This window comes from Salarias fasciatus (assembly GCF_902148845.1).
Source record: "Salarias fasciatus chromosome 7 unlocalized genomic scaffold, fSalaFa1.1 super_scaffold_4, whole genome shotgun sequence".
In the NCBI taxonomy this organism is placed as follows: Eukaryota; Metazoa; Chordata; class Actinopteri; order Blenniiformes; family Blenniidae; genus Salarias; species Salarias fasciatus.
Genome location: NW_021941229.1, coordinates 16,592,010 through 16,611,834, shown reverse-complemented (window position 1 = coordinate 16,611,834; position 19,825 = coordinate 16,592,010). Strand labels below are relative to the sequence as shown.

At 39.9% G+C, this 19,825-nt stretch overlaps 1 protein-coding gene across 1 annotated transcript; it reads right to left on the bottom strand.

The window, feature by feature from the left end:
- Nucleotides 1-1,461: 1,461 nt before the first annotated feature.
- Nucleotides 1,462-16,510, bottom strand: glis3 (GLIS family zinc finger 3). The gene is made up of 9 exons (XM_030085017.1): nt 16,101-16,510; nt 15,341-15,512; nt 14,115-15,258; nt 7,895-8,056; nt 7,657-7,767; nt 4,869-5,010; nt 4,653-4,725; nt 2,552-2,709; nt 1,462-1,741 (listed from the first exon to the last, which is right to left on the bottom strand). The coding sequence occupies exons 1-9, from the start codon at nt 16,456-16,458 to the stop codon at nt 1,617-1,619; spliced, it is 2,445 nt and encodes an 814-aa protein (XP_029940877.1). The 5' UTR covers nt 16,459-16,510; the 3' UTR covers nt 1,462-1,616.
- Nucleotides 16,511-19,825: the final 3,315 nt, after the last annotated feature.

Sequence of the window (19,825 nt, the reverse complement as noted above, 5' to 3'; positions counted from 1 at the left end):
AAAGAATTATTTTCAAGTAAAACAGTTTGTCCTTTCAATTTCAAACATGAAGAAAAACACTGCTGCGGCGATCGGAGCCAACAGGACCCGTACCTGGTTTTCAGATTGAAACGCAGCAGAGGTGGCTAATTAGCCTCCATGATTTTCATTAGCTTGTTGCCACTAAAATGTCTCTCTGCTAAGTTATTAGTATTACCCGCAGAAGGTTTCTCCGTGGTGCCTAACTTATCTTGTTTTCACCAATGCGAATATAGCAACCCGGTCTCGCTGCAAATTGGCTTGAACAAATGAGTTAAACAAAGGTTCATAATTTGAGAAGCAGTAACTTTTTTTTTTTTTTTGAAAACTCAATAAAAATCTATTCTTAGGAGTGTTCTTTCCAGCCTCACTTCACACTAAATTTTACGGATGCAAATGAATAATGAGAGTTGTGAATGTGCTGTTGATCAGGATAACAGTATTGAACAAACATCTTATAGTCTCTGGCTTTGTGCGGGTTTTAGTGACGTATCAGGATTTGCGATGAATTATATAAATACAAATACAAACATTCTGACTTTAACTGTGTAAATGAACATATTCAGAACAGAAAAAGGGTAATTTCATGCACCGTAATACCAGAGAGAAGTATATGACAAATAAGGAAAAAAGGATCTTCACTACAAAAGATCTTCTCATTAAAAAACAAATCCATTACAAATATACAGTAAAAGCACCACAAAAATTACATATAGTTTATATTGCTTGACAATTTTCAAATCTTGTTTTAGAACTACCTATGATGCATCAAAGAAATCCCTTTTGAGCAAAGGCAATATTTAAAAAAAAAAGAATATGCATGTTGATAGATGATAACAACTGCACAATGATTTCATTAAATAAAAACATAAATCAAGCATAATCACTGCAGAAAATGCTATATCTGAAGAAGCTTTTTTGAGTGTGCTCAGCTTTCTAGAAATAAAATAAAAGGTAGGAAACCAGTGCAAATGTTTACAGTGTTCATGGTTTGTAGCAAAAACACTATAAGACATCGAAAATCATGGTCAGTCAGAAATCTGCCTTCTGCTACAGGCACAGGAGCATTCATCACACATTACTATATTCAAACAAGAGGTTATGAACATTACAGTGAAATGGTAAGGCTGTCTTGTTACTATAGTTACAAAGTCATGGTTCCAAGAAAAAAAACATAATAAATGATCCCTTACATACTTTACTTGGACTGAAGTGTTGAATTTGTGCAACAGAAATCAGAGGCTAGATGATGTAGTTACATGTTATACGTGAGCTGGACGCAAATTGTTCAAGTAAACATCATCCTGGAGGCATAGTCATTACTATACATGGGTCGAGGGGGCAGAAGCCACTGAATCGTTACGGATAGCGCAGCTGAAGAAATTCAACTGAAGTATAAAAGAGTCAGCTTCTTTCTTTTTTTAATATATATACACCAAGGCAGCCAGCAGCTCTAATCTAATGCACTTTATGTATTGCTAAACAATTCTGCTGCCTGGTTGCAATGCCAGGTGTGTATTCTTCTCATTAAGCGGCTGATTTAAATGCAACGAGGACATAATATAGTGCAAAGGAAGGGCAGCCACAGGTGTGCGGTGTCATCCCTCTGTGTATATGCAGGAGGAGACCTGGCTTGTGCAGCGGTCTTTTACATGGAAGAAATCCCCTCCAAGCAAGGCTTGATGAGCAGTCATATCCTCCCCTTGAATGTGGACACCAAATCCTACTCACACATCCCAGACACACACACACACACATATGCACACGCAAAGAAAACATAGATATATGAGGTTTGTGACATCCAATGACAATAAAGTGCTAGTATTCTAAATTTTTGCTTTAATATATGAAATCTTTTTTAATAATTTCAAGGGCTGTTTGCGAGGTGGTCACCCTTCAGGGATCATTGATGGCTGTGGAGAGACTGTCATCCACAGAATATACATGCATCAAGAATCATTGTCCATCTTGGTGAGTTCCACAGGGTCATAGCATATAGATTAGAATAGAAACACATTATTAAACCCTGGGGATATTCCATCTTTAAGAGTATGACGAAATGTATTTTATTTTTTACAGGAAATAAAAAGCCCTGCTCAATTAAGGACTATAAGCGTTCTCTTTGTCTCTTTCCATGATACACTTAAGAAGAAAAACAGCATTACACCTCAAATGTTGTCTGTGTCTTAACACCTTGTCAACATCATTGTGGCTGTCAAGTCCGGGGGGGAAAATAGGTGACATCTATTTAAAGACACACAGAGCGAGGCTGCCTGAATCTGTCTATCTAATGAACTCACCAACCACCTGCTACACATCATAAAGATATACTGCAAGATTAATGTGCGTGTGAGAGAATCTGTTCAAACAGATTGTCAAACCGCCCACACGTTTCTTAATAGACTCCTCATATGTGAAACTCACATTTTTTTTTTCTTTTTTTTTTCAGGGGATCCACCCCTTTGGCGCACATGTGTTTACATGCGAGGAGTGACAAACATGAGGAACGCCGTGGTTCTAAACCTGTGACTACCTGGGTTGTGATGGGCCAGATCGGAAGGCTGGCTGGGCTGTTTCAGATCGCTGTTGCTCTGCAGGGGTGCCCCACTGGGAGGATGCGGGAGGCAGGTGGAGGAGCAAGGCCCGCAGTTCTCTCCGGGGAAGAGCGGGTGAGGGGAAGGCTCAACGAAACTGGAAGGAATTGAGTTAAGAGTCAATTCTCTGTGGATTTAGGATGAAGAAGAGAACAATACATTTTCCACATTAAGCAGAGGCATTTCTGTACTTGTTGCTTTGTTCAGTTTATCACAAGAATTTCTCTAATGTATTTCTTATTCTTCTAACAAAAATGAGGTCTGAACTGCAAAATTCATTCATGCATTCAAAGAAAGTCAAACCTTTTAGAGCGCTGCACATTTATTAGACATTTGGCATCAGATAAATTGTCACCAGTCACGACTCCTCTTGGCACTTTACTGGCTGGATCTCATGTCTTGTTTGCTCATTTTAAAAATAACTGCATAATAACAGAACAGAAAAGTTTTCCTTATTTGTTTTTTTCAAACTTTTGTATCTTTGTTGGAGCTATGGGAGAAGAAATACCGCATTTATGGATTTCTGAATAGTGTGGCTTCCCACACAAATCATTTAACCCTTAATTTTCTGCACTGTACAATTTTCGCTCAACAAAAGACGAACACTGAACTGCATACAAAATGACATACCAGCACTATGTTTAACTAAAGGTCAAAGCATATAGCAAACCATATTTGGCACAGGGTTTTTTTTTTCTCTCTGGACCCCCTCCTGATGATAATTGTCACATTTTCACTCTTCTAGTGTTCACCTGTGTGAAATATAAAGCCCTTAAGTGCTTCACACATAATGCAGTAACTTACTACTTTTCATCTGTTCTTCTTGAATTTTACCTCTTTTCTTTGGGTTGACTTACAATTTTAAGAAGCTTTTTCAATCAGAGTTATATGAAAAATACGATCCTGATTTTTCAGCTGGTTTGCTATATAACTGACCCGTGGCCATGGCAGCTGATACTCCTCCTTTGGTTGGGTTTGCAAGTCTGTTTGCCAACAGCAACACTATCAAACAAGCCAAAGTTTGCTGACAACTGGAAGAAAACCTGGAGTCCTGCGAGTGGCAACAAGAAATTCACATCTGATTTAACATCTAAAAAGTAATTACAGCGGTCTCTTCTCTCCCATTCGGCCTTAAATTGTATTTCTTGAATTTTACGATTCACTTATTGAATTCCTTAGCAGCTCTTGTCGGTGGCTATAGCATCCATTAATACTCGTGGTTGAGACCAATGAGGCACGGCGAGGTCGGCTTTCACACGCGGATTGTCTGCTCAGAGTCCTGCCGTGAATTCTTTGGCTTACTGCTGATATGAGAACAATCAAAGCCAGTGAGGAGCCACGAGCATCTGACTGCTCACAACCAAAGAAATCTTTTATCGCACGCTTTGAAGTGCGTAGATGAAGGGAGGTTTTCCTATGGGCTGACAAGGGAAATGTGTTGCTGGCTTTCCCCAACCAAAAAAAAAGCTTATTCTTAGCACCAGCATCCATCCACCCACACACACACCAAATCAACAAAAAACAAAAAACAACACACACACACATACACATACACACAGGTCTTTTACCAGGGTACAAAATAGTGTTTTCTCTTAAACTGATTATCTTAATTATGTGCTTATAGTCTTGAATCCATGACAACCAATGTTTAAATTGGTTGCTTCAGTTAATCAAAGACCAGCAAAAAGATTTGTGAAGCATTTAAATAAGCTGTGGTTAAAATGCCAAAGGGAACACAAAATGAAAAGAAGATACACCAGTTGGCTTACTGAGTAAAGCTTTGAATGCCGCATATATTAAAAATCCTACAGCGTTAAAAAACCAGAGAAAGAAAATGTATTTAAAAGAAATGAAAGGTATGTGTACAGCAACAGACTGACAAAAGGGCTTCAGTGATTTCCAGCTGGATTTATAGCCTCTTTTTTAAATGTGTGCATGGATTGTGCAACGGTTTATGCAAAAAAATGTTTGTCATTCCTTTAATATTCACTCCGCCGGTGCTGTGTAACTAAATGATTGGAACACAAATATCCTCAGTACCTGTAATTGTCTTGTAAGGAGAACAGAAGAGCCAGGTGAGAATTACTGCAGGAGTCAGGTCCCTGTGGAGCATCTGAGGAACATGAATGACAGATAATTAAGGACATCCATCCATCCATCCATCCATCTATCCATCCATCCATCCATCCATCTATCCATCCATCTCTGTGTTTTACATGAAACACGTGGAAGCAGAGAGCCACAGTTCAGACATACCAGAGTATGAATCATGCGAGGCACCAGGGGATCGGTTCAAGTTGCCGTCTAGCCTTGCCAAAGGAGAGAGACTCGGCTGTAGAGGGTGGATGGTTAAACAGTCTGTCAGTGTGTCCTGGGTCACCTCCGAAGTGGATTTCATCTAGAGAAGCATAAATATAGAGAAGCACAAATAAATTACAGTACTAATATTTGATTAATCTATCCATGATAAAGTGAGATTCTCTCAACAATGCACCTTTATTCTTTTCTTCCTTAACATGCTATGTAGATTACCAACATTATAAAACATAACTGAAACACCATGGTGTTTCACACATTTTATTGTCACTCTTAAAGGACACTTTGAGCACTTGTGCTTTAATGATCAGACCCAATGCTTTATCAAATCTCTTGAGCCCGTAATTTCCCCAAAATGTACCCCTTCAAAACAGCGGATACTTCCATGCTTCTGTTTAAAAATTAAAAAGACTCATGTTCTAATCATCATTGGGAGTGTCTTCTTCCGTGAGTAGTATAATCTGTGTTGTGGAAATGTGGCAGGAGAGTTGAAGAAACGATGCTTTGCAGATTTCATTTGGTTGGCGTTGGAGCATTTAGCATGCTTTATATATTGGTAGTGCACTGCTGAATGTTGTACGTGCAAAATCATACTAAATTACTCAAAAAACTACAGAAACCATGAGACAACAAAAAATTCTCCCTCTCATCATACATATATGGGACCCCACTACAAAATGTAATGTTTTTTACTTGTATTTTATGCATGAACCTGATCACAGTGGTGGGTTGTTTTGCAGCATTAGTATGAGACAAATGCAAGCTACTTAGACTGAAGAAATTACAACTATAAAAGTCAATTTATTCCATTTAAAATATACAGAACCAAACATAAAGCACAGCAACCTGACATAAAAACATGACCATACCACTTTGTCTCTCCCACACGTTTGCGAGTCCACTATTAATTGTACAAGCGAGAGCAACTACTTGTATAAAATAATTAATACTTGCTTTAAGATGCTAATGTATGTGTGTGTGTGTTTTTTAATACAATAAAGAGTTGTTTTAATGTTGCAAGAAACAAATGTAGTACAAGCTGCAACAATTAGTCATGAAATCAATTCAAAACAAATAGAAGCATCTTAATTTGGAGACATCATTGTCCCATTTCCTGTATTGTTGTCACTCCTATTAACTGAAAAACAGCATATTTATAAATTATATGGCATGTCTATTTTAGACTATGACTTCTCTATTACGGTTGTGATTATTAGCTGAGGAATGCGCGACAATGAATAAGTGGCATGCATTTCATATTGGTTAGATGCAATATAACGTGCAGTCACAGTCACTCATGAAATCACAGCTACAAAAGTCATTAGAGTCAATTCAAAATATATAGGAGGCAACATAACATTGTCATGTGGAATCTGACTGAAAAACATCTTCCTGCCATCCAACACTGTCTCTCACTTGCCATATGTTTGCTTCTCCACTATCAAATAAAAAAAGAAGATATCTTTTAGAGACATACATCACTTTGGATTCAAGCTTTGCAACAATATTCACAATGATAAGCTTCAGGTTATGGATTCACATAGAATTAATGGATTTCGGGTTTATACAAACAGGCATGAAGGCACATTTAGATGCAACCTACCTTGAAAAAGATAGGTGGGATCACAGTCACAAACCAGGTCAATTTTAAGTATATCGGAGTCAACATGAAGCAACTTCAGTCAGAATCCAAAGAAAAACACATCTTGCTGCCATAACATTTTATATCTCGATTGACACATTTTACATACTCTACTACCAAAAAAGATGGAAATATTTTTATGAGAATATTGTATCACTGGTATTTTTGATTGTAATCTGCCTTCTCATATCAAATTTATTTGCTCTGAGTTTTTTTATGTGGGAGGCTCTGCAGTATGCTCCAAATATATAGCATGCAATCCACCTTAGCAAACATGAAATTATAATTACATTTAACTTTATAGAGTTTTATGAGAAAGAAGTTGATCATGTTAGAGACTTTTTTAAATGTCACTTTATTTAGCAACAACCCACCTTCTTTGTCTGTATCTATGGAGACATAAACCTCGGTGCTAAAGAGCATTTTTCACACACACAGAAGAATTCTTATCTTCAACACTGCAGTGCTACAAAGCCAAACTTTGCAATCGAGAAGCCATAAATAGAAAATAAAGGAGGTGAAACAGAACAAAAGTTCACTAAACAACATAATTGTGTTTACTTTTGTGTGACCCTGTTCTGTCAGCGTTAACGCAGAAGCTGGTACAAATTACTATTACACACTGCCAGATATCATCATTTCACTGTATAAGCATCTACGTGTAGGTTAATAAAAGCACAGGAGAATTACATATTTATGGGCACACATCAGCTGGGGGATGGACAAGTCACAACAGTATAATGCCAGCAAATTAGAGACATGAAATGTAAGCGGAGTGAAATGAAACATGTGACATGTGGCGGTGGGACTCATTTTCTGTCCATGACTGTGATGTGGAGGAAGTGAATCTGTCTGCTTGCTGTCATCACAAGTGACATTCAGTCAACTGGAAAAGACAGCAAATTCCCACAACTCCAATTTAACTTTCAGTCACTGTTAATGAGCTGTGCAGCTTGCTTTAAAGTGTTAACATTCTTTATGAATATCACTTCTAAGTGTTTAATGTAAAATATTCACATAATCAACAATGTTTTCTCCAAAAGAGCTAAGCTGAGCTGTTAAATCTGGAATTTAGCTCGCACTTGCCTTCTTCCGCAGTTGTCTCTCTTTACTAGAATGAGACTTCATGTGTTTCCTCAGGGAGCTGGGATCAGTGTAACGCTTGGCGCAGCCCAGCACCTGGCATGCATATGGCTTCTGCACGACCACAAAACACACAAACACACATGGAAGTTCACGCTGATGCAGAGACACATGCCGACAGGCAAAAGCACTGAGACGCTCTCCGTAATTGTGCGTGTGTTTGGACCGATCGGCCACTCACTGTGTCCAGGTGTGTGCGCTGGTGCTTTGCTCTGTCACTGGAGTTGCTGAAAGCCTTGTGGCATCCCGGGTGCTGACACAGGTAGGGCTTCTCCCCTGTGTGGCTGCGCAGGTGGATCTTCAGATTCTCAAGTCGAGAGAAAGCCTTCTTGCAGCCTTCGAACTGGAAACACACACAATGGCAGCGAGATCAGACATAGTGAGACGTTCCCACACATCAACAGCATGTCAAGTTCATCCATTCAAAACCAGATTCCTTCATCTATCCAGTGCGATATGAAACAACGGTCGGAAAGCAGCTTGATATTATACAGAATATACTTGCAGTGTGTGCACTGGACCTGCCACTGACAAAAGGCAGCTGACCTCAGTGTGTGGGAGGGAATAGAGAAAGAAATATAGAAAGCCTTTTCAGCAGAAAAAAAAAAAAAAAAAAAAAAAAAAAAACCCTGCCATTTAATTTCAGGTGACATTCAAATCAGCCTGAATGGTTTAGTGTGAGTTTTATGGTCGACTAGAAAACAATTTCAAATCAGCAAAACCTTGAAAGGGACAACTGTTAAAGGCATTTTTTTAAATGGTTCGTTTGATTTGGAACTCGAGTGATTAGAGGCATTTATTAGTACGATGAAGGTTCAATTATTTTTATACATGTGGACACCAGTTATAAGATGAATAAAAATATGTCTGAGAAACTCTTGATCAGATTCAGCTGCTTTGGATGTTGGTTTGATGTTAAAATCTGTTTTCTTACAGATTTCCACCTCCATGAGATGAATGTCTTGTGATTGGCACGATACAAATAAAAAAATTGTAATGTTTTATGGCCTGATGTTTATGTGAATAAAAGTTAACATTTGATTCAATCAAGACCCTTCATCCCACATAAACACTCTCTCCTCTCTGTGCACACTTAACAAATTATCAAATGAATTAATACAGGCCCTCTGCCACAATGATACCAGGATTCAAAAATACAATCGCAAGCATTTGAAACATGTATATTCAAAAAGTCATATATATTACCTTCAAAGTTACAAAAGTGTTGATAGTTTCATTGACAAGGAGTAAAAAACTGTTTCAAAACTGCGAGGGTAGAATGTTTTAGAGAAATTATGAAAATCTGAATGTGTTTTTATAGCATTTGCTGCAGGGTGAAGTAGCGCACTTGTCTTATGACAAAAATATCTCCCGTTTGAGTCGAGACATGTACACTTTGCCTTCGCTGTGTACCTCTACCAGACAGTTCATCCATCCATGTGCTCATCTCAGCTAAGTCGTGGCAATAACAGATCACCAGTCCATCACAGGGCAAACACAGACAGACACAGTCACACACAGACATTCACACATATGACAAATTTATGTTCACCAATTAACCATAAATCCAAGTCTTTTGGGCTGTCGGAGCAGAGCTCCCTTCTACAGTCCAAAATTAAGAATTTAAGGCTAACCTGTGTTTCTAAATTGCATTAAAGTGTGAATGTGTGTGGTCCTGTATGTTTGTATTTGTCCTGTGATGGAGTGGCACCCTGTGTAAACTGCGTTTGCTCACAGTCAGCTGGGATTTGCCCCAGCACCCAGCCAGTAAATTGAATAAAGTGATAGAGCTCAGGTGGATAGATCTTTAGGTATTTAATTTGCGGGTTCGGATGTCACCAGCAGGGGTCAGTGTTTATACACATATTACTATATTGTTGTTTTGTGTTTTCAGTTGCCTGTCTTCCATCACCTTGACAGCAGCTGGTCGCTGGACTGCAAAATAATGATAACAAAAAAAAAAAAAACGGCACTTCTGTTTAACTGTGTAAGGAATTCACAGTTTTATCCAGACTGTAAGTGTTTGATTAAACAATGTATCTGACAAAAAAAATCACACAAGACAACATGCAAGCTGTAAGTCCGAGTTTCCACCTAAATTCTAACATTTCAATAGTCCAAAGTCACAAAACAGCTGCTTTTTTTTTTTTTTTTTTTTGCAGTATCATGTGGCCTCAGTGACTACACAGCTAAAATATGTGAATCATCAAAGCTTTTCTTTGGTAACAGACGGACCTTGCGCTCCTTCTTCCTGTTCACATGGGGTTTGGAATGTCCTTACTAAGCCTTATGGGTGAAATACACAGACCATGTCTGATATTGTTATTCTTCCTCCAAGACTGAATTCCTCACATACTGATACCTCTCAGTCACCAGTGACAAAGCCAAATTAAAAAGGTTTTTTTCCTGCCGGTTATTAGAAATACTTGGCATTCTTTCTCGTCAACATAACACATGATGCAGCTTTTTCCTGTCAGCAACTTAGAAGTTCCTGAGAACGGTGAGAAGCTGTAACTGAGAAGAAGTTGCCACTTGACTAGCACGGCATTTTAACATTGCTTGTCACTATATATTTTCCAATAAACTGTGTCTCAGTTCACGTGGAATAGTCCATAAAAGGTACAAACAGCTCACATCTAATCTCCACCAATGATAACGGTCAGAGATGATCAGAAAATAAAAACATACTGAAGTGTCGCCAACCTAAGTCAAATCAAGGAGACTGATTCAGATAGTTAACAAAGCAAAAGAATGGCAAACTATGGGAAATAGGCTACATTCTGTCAAGTAACCTTTCAAATGCATTGGTAAATGCTCCTTTGCAAGAAGGTTTTAGTTGAAAAAATACATAAATCACAAATATAAGCAAAAGAAAATAATTGACAGCAGATTCCTCAATAAGAATGCAATGAGAAAAACAGCACAGACAGAGATTAATAGTCTGTTCAAACCAAGCAGACAAGCAAGCAAAAAACCAGCATGCAGCCAAAACTGTGCCAGCACTTCAGGACTATCCAGAGGTAACTGTGCAACTCTCCCTCTCATTCTGTCTCTCTCTCCTCTCTCTGTCCGTCTCAAGCGCTCATAAAGCACAGAGGGCTTTTTAGTTTGTCACAAGGGATGTTTGAGCTGAAAAGAAAGCAGTATGGCTCCTCAGTGTAGATGAGTGTTACAGCCAGCTTCTGACAGGCGCTGGCAGGTACCCATGCTCTGGCTCAACAGTGACAGCGTCAGCCTGTGCCAGCAGACTCCGTCCAGTGCCCGGGTCAATCTGCTCTGGACCCCTTTCCTCTCCGTTTCATCGCAGATATTTCTGCCCCCTTTGTGCTTTTTGTTGCACCTCAGTTTTCACACAATGTATTAATTTGTTGTACTCTTTCCAGAATTATACATTGGTGATGTTCACTTAGTTTCAGGATGCAAGTTTTGCAAGAGTTTGGAACCAAACAAAGAAGAGGAAACAGAAGCCAAATGAAAAATTTAGAAATCCTATCAACCTTTACGTATACAAAGAATCATGCCTAACAGTCAGCTCCAGCTATTATACCAATGTTTGGTACTACTATTTGGTACTTAAAAAAAATACACTCAATCAAAGTTCCTTGTTTACAAAAACAGGAATTCGCACAGAGCCAGTAATAAGAAAATGTACTCAGGTGTAAAAACATTACTTCCTGGTGCTATATCTGAGAAAGTTCCTTCCAAACAATTGCAAGTGGCACTTACGATGTTGTCAAACCTGAAATATCATCCCTGCCTCTAATCTCATTAGTAGTGGTTTGAATTACAAGCTACTTCTGTCAGGAACGCTGATGGATTAGGAAAAAATAAAAGTTTAGTTTTTACTCAGCACAGATGCATCGTATTAACTGATATTAAGAGAAAGCAAGTGGTAAAAAAAATTGAGCCAGATTGGGAAAAAAAAAACCATAATCCTCCCTGCTTTGCTTTGCACTACATTTTGTAAACTCAACTGAATTATCTAAAAAAAAAATAAATGTAAAAATCAATTGACTTTGAAATTTAAATTACGGTTTCAGATTTATTTAGTGCTAGTGTTGGTCGTAGAAAATATGGCAGCCATTGTTAATAACCATCTAATTCCAGTAAACAAGCTCTTCCCATTATCTAAAGAGCTCCACAATTTGTGCTAATGACAGGGAGCAGTTTTTTTTTCAAACAAACATCTTAATTAACATGGTGCTTCCTAGTGACAGCAGACATGTTTTAATTCCAGCTATGTTTAAAGAACAGAAGACCTTAAATAAGAGTGACACATGCAAATAGACAGGTAAGCTGAGGATACATTAACAACTGTGGACCATTAAACAGCTGTACATGTCTGGACTTGCCCTATATGTTCACTGAGTAACAAGAGCAGCCTCATTGTTCTCCTTCTGGCGGCAACATTTTGTGCATCATTCACCAGTTTATTTACCTAACAAACATTTAACAAGGGAACGTCAAACCCTAATTCTTCTTTCTTGAAATCCTGAATAAGTATTATAAATGATTTAATTTAGATCCAAAAACAGCCTTTTGACCTTTTAGTGGGAGTAGTGACATGCAGTCAAAGAAAAGGATTCTCTGAAGAGGAAAAAAAGCCTGAACATTTGCCATAATGTTCTGTCTTGATCTGAAAGAAGAACCAAAACAGCTACGACAACAAAAAGCCCCAGTATGAATTAAAATGACTTATTAAATTCATGGAGAAGTAACGCTAATGTGCTAGCTTTTTCGCTCCGTATTATAATTACTGTACTATAAGCTCAAGTGGCACTTTGTTTCAATTCTGTTTTTGACAGTGGGTTATAACCATGAATCATTCATTATTGAATGATTACAGGGAACACAGACCCATCCAGCGAATGGGAGCCCCATGGCAACCGCGCTAGCTTTGGCTAATAAGTGAGTATTTTGGAGCAAAAGGTCGGCTGCAGGTATGCACACTGTTAATAATTGACTTGTTGAAGGCAGCGACATGAAGTACGTTTTGGCCAGAGGTTTGGTAATTGCTCATCCGAGTCTATGGAATTTTCACTGTGAGAGTGAGGAAAAGACAAAGGAGGTAATGCAGGTTACTTTTTTTTTTTTTTTTTTTTTTTTTGGTCTGATCATAAGTTGGAACACCTCAGAGATCAACAACATATTTTGCTTCAAAATGTGTCTGAAATATTTCTGCTGCCAGGATGACACATTTCACTGACTTTAGCCATTTTCCAGCTGATGATGTTGCCATCACTGTCTGATGGATTTTGGTCAGGTTTTGGTCGGATGGGTTTCGATGAAAGAAAGACTGACACTTTCATCAAGGTTCTTCTAAATATCCAGGGAACAAATTAGCACAAAATTAGATTTAAATAGAAAGATGGTTCCGGCATTTTGTGACGATCTGCCTTTTTCTTCAGTGTCAACAATAAAATCTGTTTTCATGTCCCCTATTGGATGAATTATTGAATTAGATATCTGAAACTTCTGTTGACTTACAGGTTATAATGTCAAGAAAGTGGAAAAAAACAACACAATTTTATAGGTGTTAGCATGCTTGCAAAAAAACCATCATAAAAAAGTATTCTTCACAAACACTAATGCATGCACACTCTGATTGTTCCCTGCTGTCGTCATGATTTTGCTCTTTAGAAATATTTAGAGTCTGTCTTAATGTTTGAAGTGACATCTAAAATATTACTTTCACCCTCAACTCCTTTTTCCCATCAGTTCTTTTAAAAATTTAGCAATGAGGACTAAAATCTTAGAATAGCAATGCCATTAGTTCATCTGTAATAAAGTCTGTGGACAAACTCCAACTACAAAGTAGAACACCAGACTACAGGGCTTCGCCTTCCCAGAATCACAGCCAAATTGTCACACAGTGGTCTGGCAAACTCTGATTGCTGACAGGCCCAATAGCTACGAGAAGGCCATAGCGCTATGCCAGCTCTAAAGTGCTCGTCCTCCTTTGTGTTAATTTAATAACTATATAATTGAGTTAACTCCCATGTCAATTATCACAGCACTCCGCTAATTACCTCATGGCTTAGGTTGAGAGGAAAGAGAGGCCATATTCCTGATCTAAACCTTGGCCATAAACCCAGAACTCATGAGACATTTACTCTGAAAAGGCCTTTTTTTTCTGCAGCATGAGGCTTGAAAGCCTTCAACAAGACACAATGGCTTTGAATGAAAACACTGCATTCAACCCAGTGAGCCCTGACATTCATCACACTCACCAACTCACTCACAATAATATTCATCTGATAGTTAGTGGGTGCTTTTCACTTCTGCACTGTTTGTCAGGAAGATATGAAAGAAAATAAAATATCAAAATTCAAGATCAAATCAGTGTTCAAACCGTTGGTGGGTGAGATCAGCTTAAAAAGAAGCATAGCAAGGCTGTGTACCGAACACTTGTTGGGCTTCTCTCCAGAATGGACCCTCATGTGGATGAGAAGCTTGTATCGAGCATTGAAGGGCTTGAAGTTGCGTGGACAGCTCAACCAGTAACATGTGAAATCCTCTGCCTTCCTCTGGTCCACATGGAGCTTCTCTATGTGCCTGACCAGCTCCTCCTTTTGGTCATACACTGCACTGCAGTCCAACCACCTGCAGCAGTGGGCTCCATAGTCCTCTGTCTCTCCCTCTTCTTCCTCCAGCATTGGGATTTGTGGTAAAAAGCTGACTCCATGCCTCGTAGGAACCATGGGAACTTGTAAGAAAGGGTCCTCAGGAGCGGCTTTTATTTTGCCATGATGTCTGGAGAGGCGGACGTGCTGGTGCGAGTGGTAGGGAGGTGGAGGCCCTTGCGGAGGAGCAGCTTCTTGGACAGTATTCAACAAAGCTGGCTCTAACTGTAGTGGTGGCAGCATATTGTTGGTAGTTTGGCTGCAGCTATCGGGAGTCTTCTCCAGCACCCCTCCTTCATCTGGGAGGCACTGCTGCTCCACCACCATGTTTGCCATCTGGCTCTCCAGACCCCCTCCCTCTTCAAGCATCTGCATACGGCCACACTCTGACAGAGGGGCCAGAGCCTGGGAAGAGCCCTGTGTGCTGTAGGGATGGATCTGAGGGATGCAGCGGCCTCTAACGCCCAGGAAGTGTCCGTAACTCTCTGAGGGCACAGGCGAGAGGGTGGGGTGGGAAGCCGGAGAGCTGCGGGAACCATTGATGTATGCCACAAGTGACGTCGGGGAGGTGCGTATTATTGAGTTAAAGTCGATACCCATCACATCCGATAAAGGGGACGTGGAGAGAGCTCTCTTCTTAGCGCGGGACTGTCTTGGACTTCCAGCCTCACCTGTGAAGAGATATGAGGGCAGAGAGGCAGAGGTGCTTGTGCCACCTGATACAGTCGTGCCCGACATGTCCGTGCCAGGGGAAAGGCGGAGCTGCTCTCCGCCCTCACTGGCCTGGGTAGAGCACTGAGGTGGTCCCAGGGGCGGGAGCACACGGTAACCATATGGCCAGTCATGTCTGCCACTAAACAGTGACTGTGTTTCAAACAGGCTGAGGGTGGTAGATGCCAATGATTCTCTGGACAGTAAGGATCTGGAAGACATATTGTTATATAAATTACATCATCCTTAGAAAGTTTATTAGTACCTCAGACAGTGGTACTAACATTGCTCACCTGGCATCAGTGTGGGGAGTCGGCACACTATGAGGGTGTGACTGTGATGGAGGATGAGGAGCTGCAGGCCCTGCGGCATTCGATTGACCTCTGAAGGCAGTCATGGTCCCGGTCAGGTTGAGAGCAGCCGATCGACCAAATACATCCATGGTGGGTTCAGACATAGAGCAATCTGTTGAACACAAGCCAACAGTTCAGTACAGGAAGCATCTACAGGGAGCACACACCTATATTTCATAGTAAAGCAATGACTTTTTTTCATGTTCAGCAAATCTCCACGGCTCAGACAATTAACATAATTATACAATCCTTACACAATTCAAATGCAACACCTTTCATCTCCTTGAACTCAGCCTGGCGGAGCAGATTGCGGAATTTCCCTCACCTACCTTAACGGGCCAAAGATTTTCTCTGCTCTGTTAATCACTAATGAGCTTTTCACCTCCTTCCACTTTGCAGTAGAGACTTTAGGGGCAAACTTTATGCTTGCTAAATTATCAACAGATAAAGGAACTGTGGTCTGTCAGAAAGACAGTGGGCTTGTGAAGGACAGGCTGAGAATAAATGGGGGATGAAGAACTGCGCAGTAAATCACTTCAGGCGTCGCCCTGATCTCTCAGTTAAAATGTAGACAGACTGTTCTTTACGATGCCACACCTGATGCTGCACTATGGAACCGCTGTTTGTGGCATAACGCTCCATATCGATTGCTCGGTCAGTGTTGATATGATTGAACACTCTCGATGACTTTTGTTGTTACCTTTGCTGTTGTTGGAGGGGAACATTCTTGCCACTGCTCTGTCTTGAGGATGAGGAGCGGATGGCTGCTGGTGCGTGGATTCAGTTGGCACAGTGAGATGTTTTCCGTTGGTTAACACTTTCCTACGGAGGCTCAGGGTTGGCAAAACAATGTTGTCCCCGCTCTCTTTTTGAGAAGCCAGAGAACGGGCCGTTTCCCTTTTGATTTTCACCATCCTCCCGGAAGATGGACTGAAACTGGTCTGCTGGGGGGATGACAGCGGCATCCGTATGGCTTGGGGCTGGTGCCCTCGGATCATGTTCATGGATGGAGACACACTGCAGGGAGACACCAGGAGCTGACAGCCTTTCCCACTCATGGCGAAAGCAGATCCACCCCAAACTCTCTGCTGATGAGGATGATGATTCAGTCAGCTATGCTTCGTAGAGCTCAGTGGTCCAAAGCTTAACCCTAAGAATGAATTAAAACACATTAGTTAAACCTGCGATACACAATAACATTTTTGAGTACTGTGATCGCAATATGACAATAAATAAACAAAACATTTAAATATGAAGTTGATGTCTGAGTGCCATTGAATTGGTAGTTTAAAATAACCTAGTTTAATTGCAAGCAACTGCAACACTTTGTTTCCTTTTCTTTTTTAACACATGGATGTTTCAGAAGCAGAGCAGTTGTTAGTGTAGTTTTTATGCCCATTTCCCTTGACTTTTTTGCAAATGCTCTGATTTCCAGCTTGATGACAGTAGGTATGAAGTAGTGCCAGAATAAATACATGGTATATGATAAACTGTCAACAAAATATAGAGCAATAAGTCATGATCTGAAAAGTGGAATAAGTTGAAATGTAGTAAATCATTACACAGTGCATGACAACATAGAAACCACTGAAGTTCAGTCAGTCTTTTGCGTTAACAGAATAGATTTGTCATATAAAATGCAGCCTTAACGCATACAAGCAAATGAAATATACACGATCTGACACAGAATTTGGAAATAAAGTGTAACATGAATATAAAAGCAAACAGTCAATTAACAATGCAGAGCGACTGCACTTTGAACCTCTAGCCGGGAGAAAATCATTCAACCACGACCGGTGAATTTTCAAATCATGTTTTAAAAGGATAATCTAACTTTATATCTGGATTATCAACTTAATATAAAATGAAATGAAGTTCGGTAATGACATATCTGCAGTATTGTGTTAATACGGTAAAGGCAGTTTTTCTAGTATGACAGAAAAGTTTGAATAACTCTTTGAAGCGCTTCAACAGCAGAAAAAAGAAAAAAGGAAAAGACCTGAGCGGTCAGGGTTTTCACGAGTGTCGCTTTAACTCACCCACTGTTGTCGCTTTTCCCAAACTGACGTGTGGGAGATGAACGGCTCCTGCGTTCCGACCTGTGGCTGTTGCGTCTCTCTCTCTCTCACTTTTTCTGATGTTTCTCGGACGTTGAGCTCGCGAGCCAAGCCCCCGTGCGCGCGAACCGTCCCAGCTCGGCTCACTCCTCCGTTCATGCGAGCCACGTCACGTCAACCCGAGCGCCGCGCGCCATCAAGGTCAATTATTAAGTTTTGTTTGGGAGCCGTGCTTCTCGTACAATAGTTAGCTGTGCGCGTTGAGTGTATAACTAATGTCTCCCGAAGGTAAGACATCCAACAATGACCTTTAAACAAACTCATCTTCGTTTAATTGTTTGCGTGTTTTGTTTCTCTTCTCTTCGGTTTATTTTTATTTTTATTTTTTTTAGGAAAACCTTTTGGCAATCATTCAATCAATCATGTTTTGAAATGGACTGTGACAATTTCTATTTAATTCAACAATAAAAACATTGTGGACGGAGTTATGCGAAAGACTGCTGTGAGCAGACGTCAGGTATGGGCAACTGGTGGTCCGCGGCCTACGGTCCGTCCACATAATTTGAAACCCACGAGATAATTTCTATAAATTAACTGATTCTAGGTTGCACATGCGATGGGAAGCTGGAGATAATTTTGAACACATTTGAAAAAGTAACAACTGAAATTACTCCATCACTCAAAGAAGAAAATATACAGAATTGTATTTTGACAAATTAGCGAGGACATTTCTCATTGTGGTATAGTGCTCAATCACAGATTAGCCCCCTGATAGTGAGAACGATTTCATTTTGCAGCCATCACAATAATCCAAGTTACCCATCTCATTACGAAAATTTTAGTAAGTGTTACTATACATACAAGATTTGCAATATAACTGAGAGGCTGTGCAACCTTGATAGAGAAAAGATTGCATGCTTGCTTTGTTTAGGTAATGGATCATATGGCTTTCCCTCGTCATTGAAATTGCAATGTAAGCAATCTGTAACCATTCCTATTTTTTTTCTTTCTTCTGTTGCTTGTGTATCACTCTTAAAACAAAGTGACTTGATTAAGCTATATATTTTAAATTGCTATTAGACTATTGCTATTTGACATTCCTGTCAATTCATAACTTGTAACTTTGCTACCTGCTCTGAACCCCCTTCTCCTCCTTCCTAACCCCTCTACATCAGTTCAAAGCTCATTGTCTGGCTCTTTTCTGCAGCCTGTTTGCTCTGTGGATCCTGCTCCAGGATGGCATGGAAACCAGCATGTTTATAGAAGGAGGGAAGGTAACTTATTTCAGGAACACTAACATCAGAAGGAGCTCTCCTTCACAATCTGGGAAACTGTTAGTCATAGTTCAACAAAAGCTTTTGACTTAAGTACACGTCTAAATAGTCCATGGTGACCCCTGTATCTTGTGGCGCATGCTTACAGAAGCTAATCATTTCTTGTCAAAACCAAGACTTTGAATTAGTCATAGCATTGAGAGAAGACCATGAGATGCAGTGATTTTCTTTTCCTTGTGAGATTTTTGAGATTTCCACATTGTCGTTTAAAGAAGCGTGCTACTTATTTTCAGTTTAATCACAAGACACGTGTCTGATTAAATTATTTAGTCTGGAAAGTGATTATGAATTGGTTGATAATGTTTATGGATGAGACGGATCTCCTGAGTACTGTTGTGCCTCCATGGACGCATAATCTGATTATTTCACTTTAGTCTTCTGACCTTATATCCACTCAGTTTTTAACAGTGGAGTAAAATGAGTGCTGCAATGCTGTATGGGGTTTCCACATTTGTCCAGAAGAGGGCAGTATTTATACATTAATGGTTGAATGTATTAATACATATATTAGGTCAACACCGACGCTCATGTCCGCTTGCACACACACACACACACGCACGCACGCACACACACACACACACACACACACACACACACACACACACACACACACAGAAAAAAATACAGAAAATAAGGAATGGTATTTGTGAAGGTCACAAAAATAAGACTCCAGCTTGTTTACATGATTGTATCAAATACTTCGATTTTCCATTGATCTTGTTGCGCTGGGTACATCTCTCCTCAACTTACTGAGTCACTCTGTGTTTTCTAAACTCCTCAGAGTGTGGCAGTATGTCTGAGCTGGAGGCAGAACAACAGAGATATTCACTGACTCTTCTTTTCAATGTCAAAAAACATCAACTTGGCGTAGTCAACAAGTCCTCTAGCATGAATTCACTGTATATGTTCGAGTTAGATAACATTTACAGTTTAAAGCCCTTTCTCACACACTGAAAAAACATGCCACGCTTTCAGAAGTTTTACGAGAAGTATCTGAGGAGAATGAGGAGAAAGGTTAAATGCAATTGGCGCAG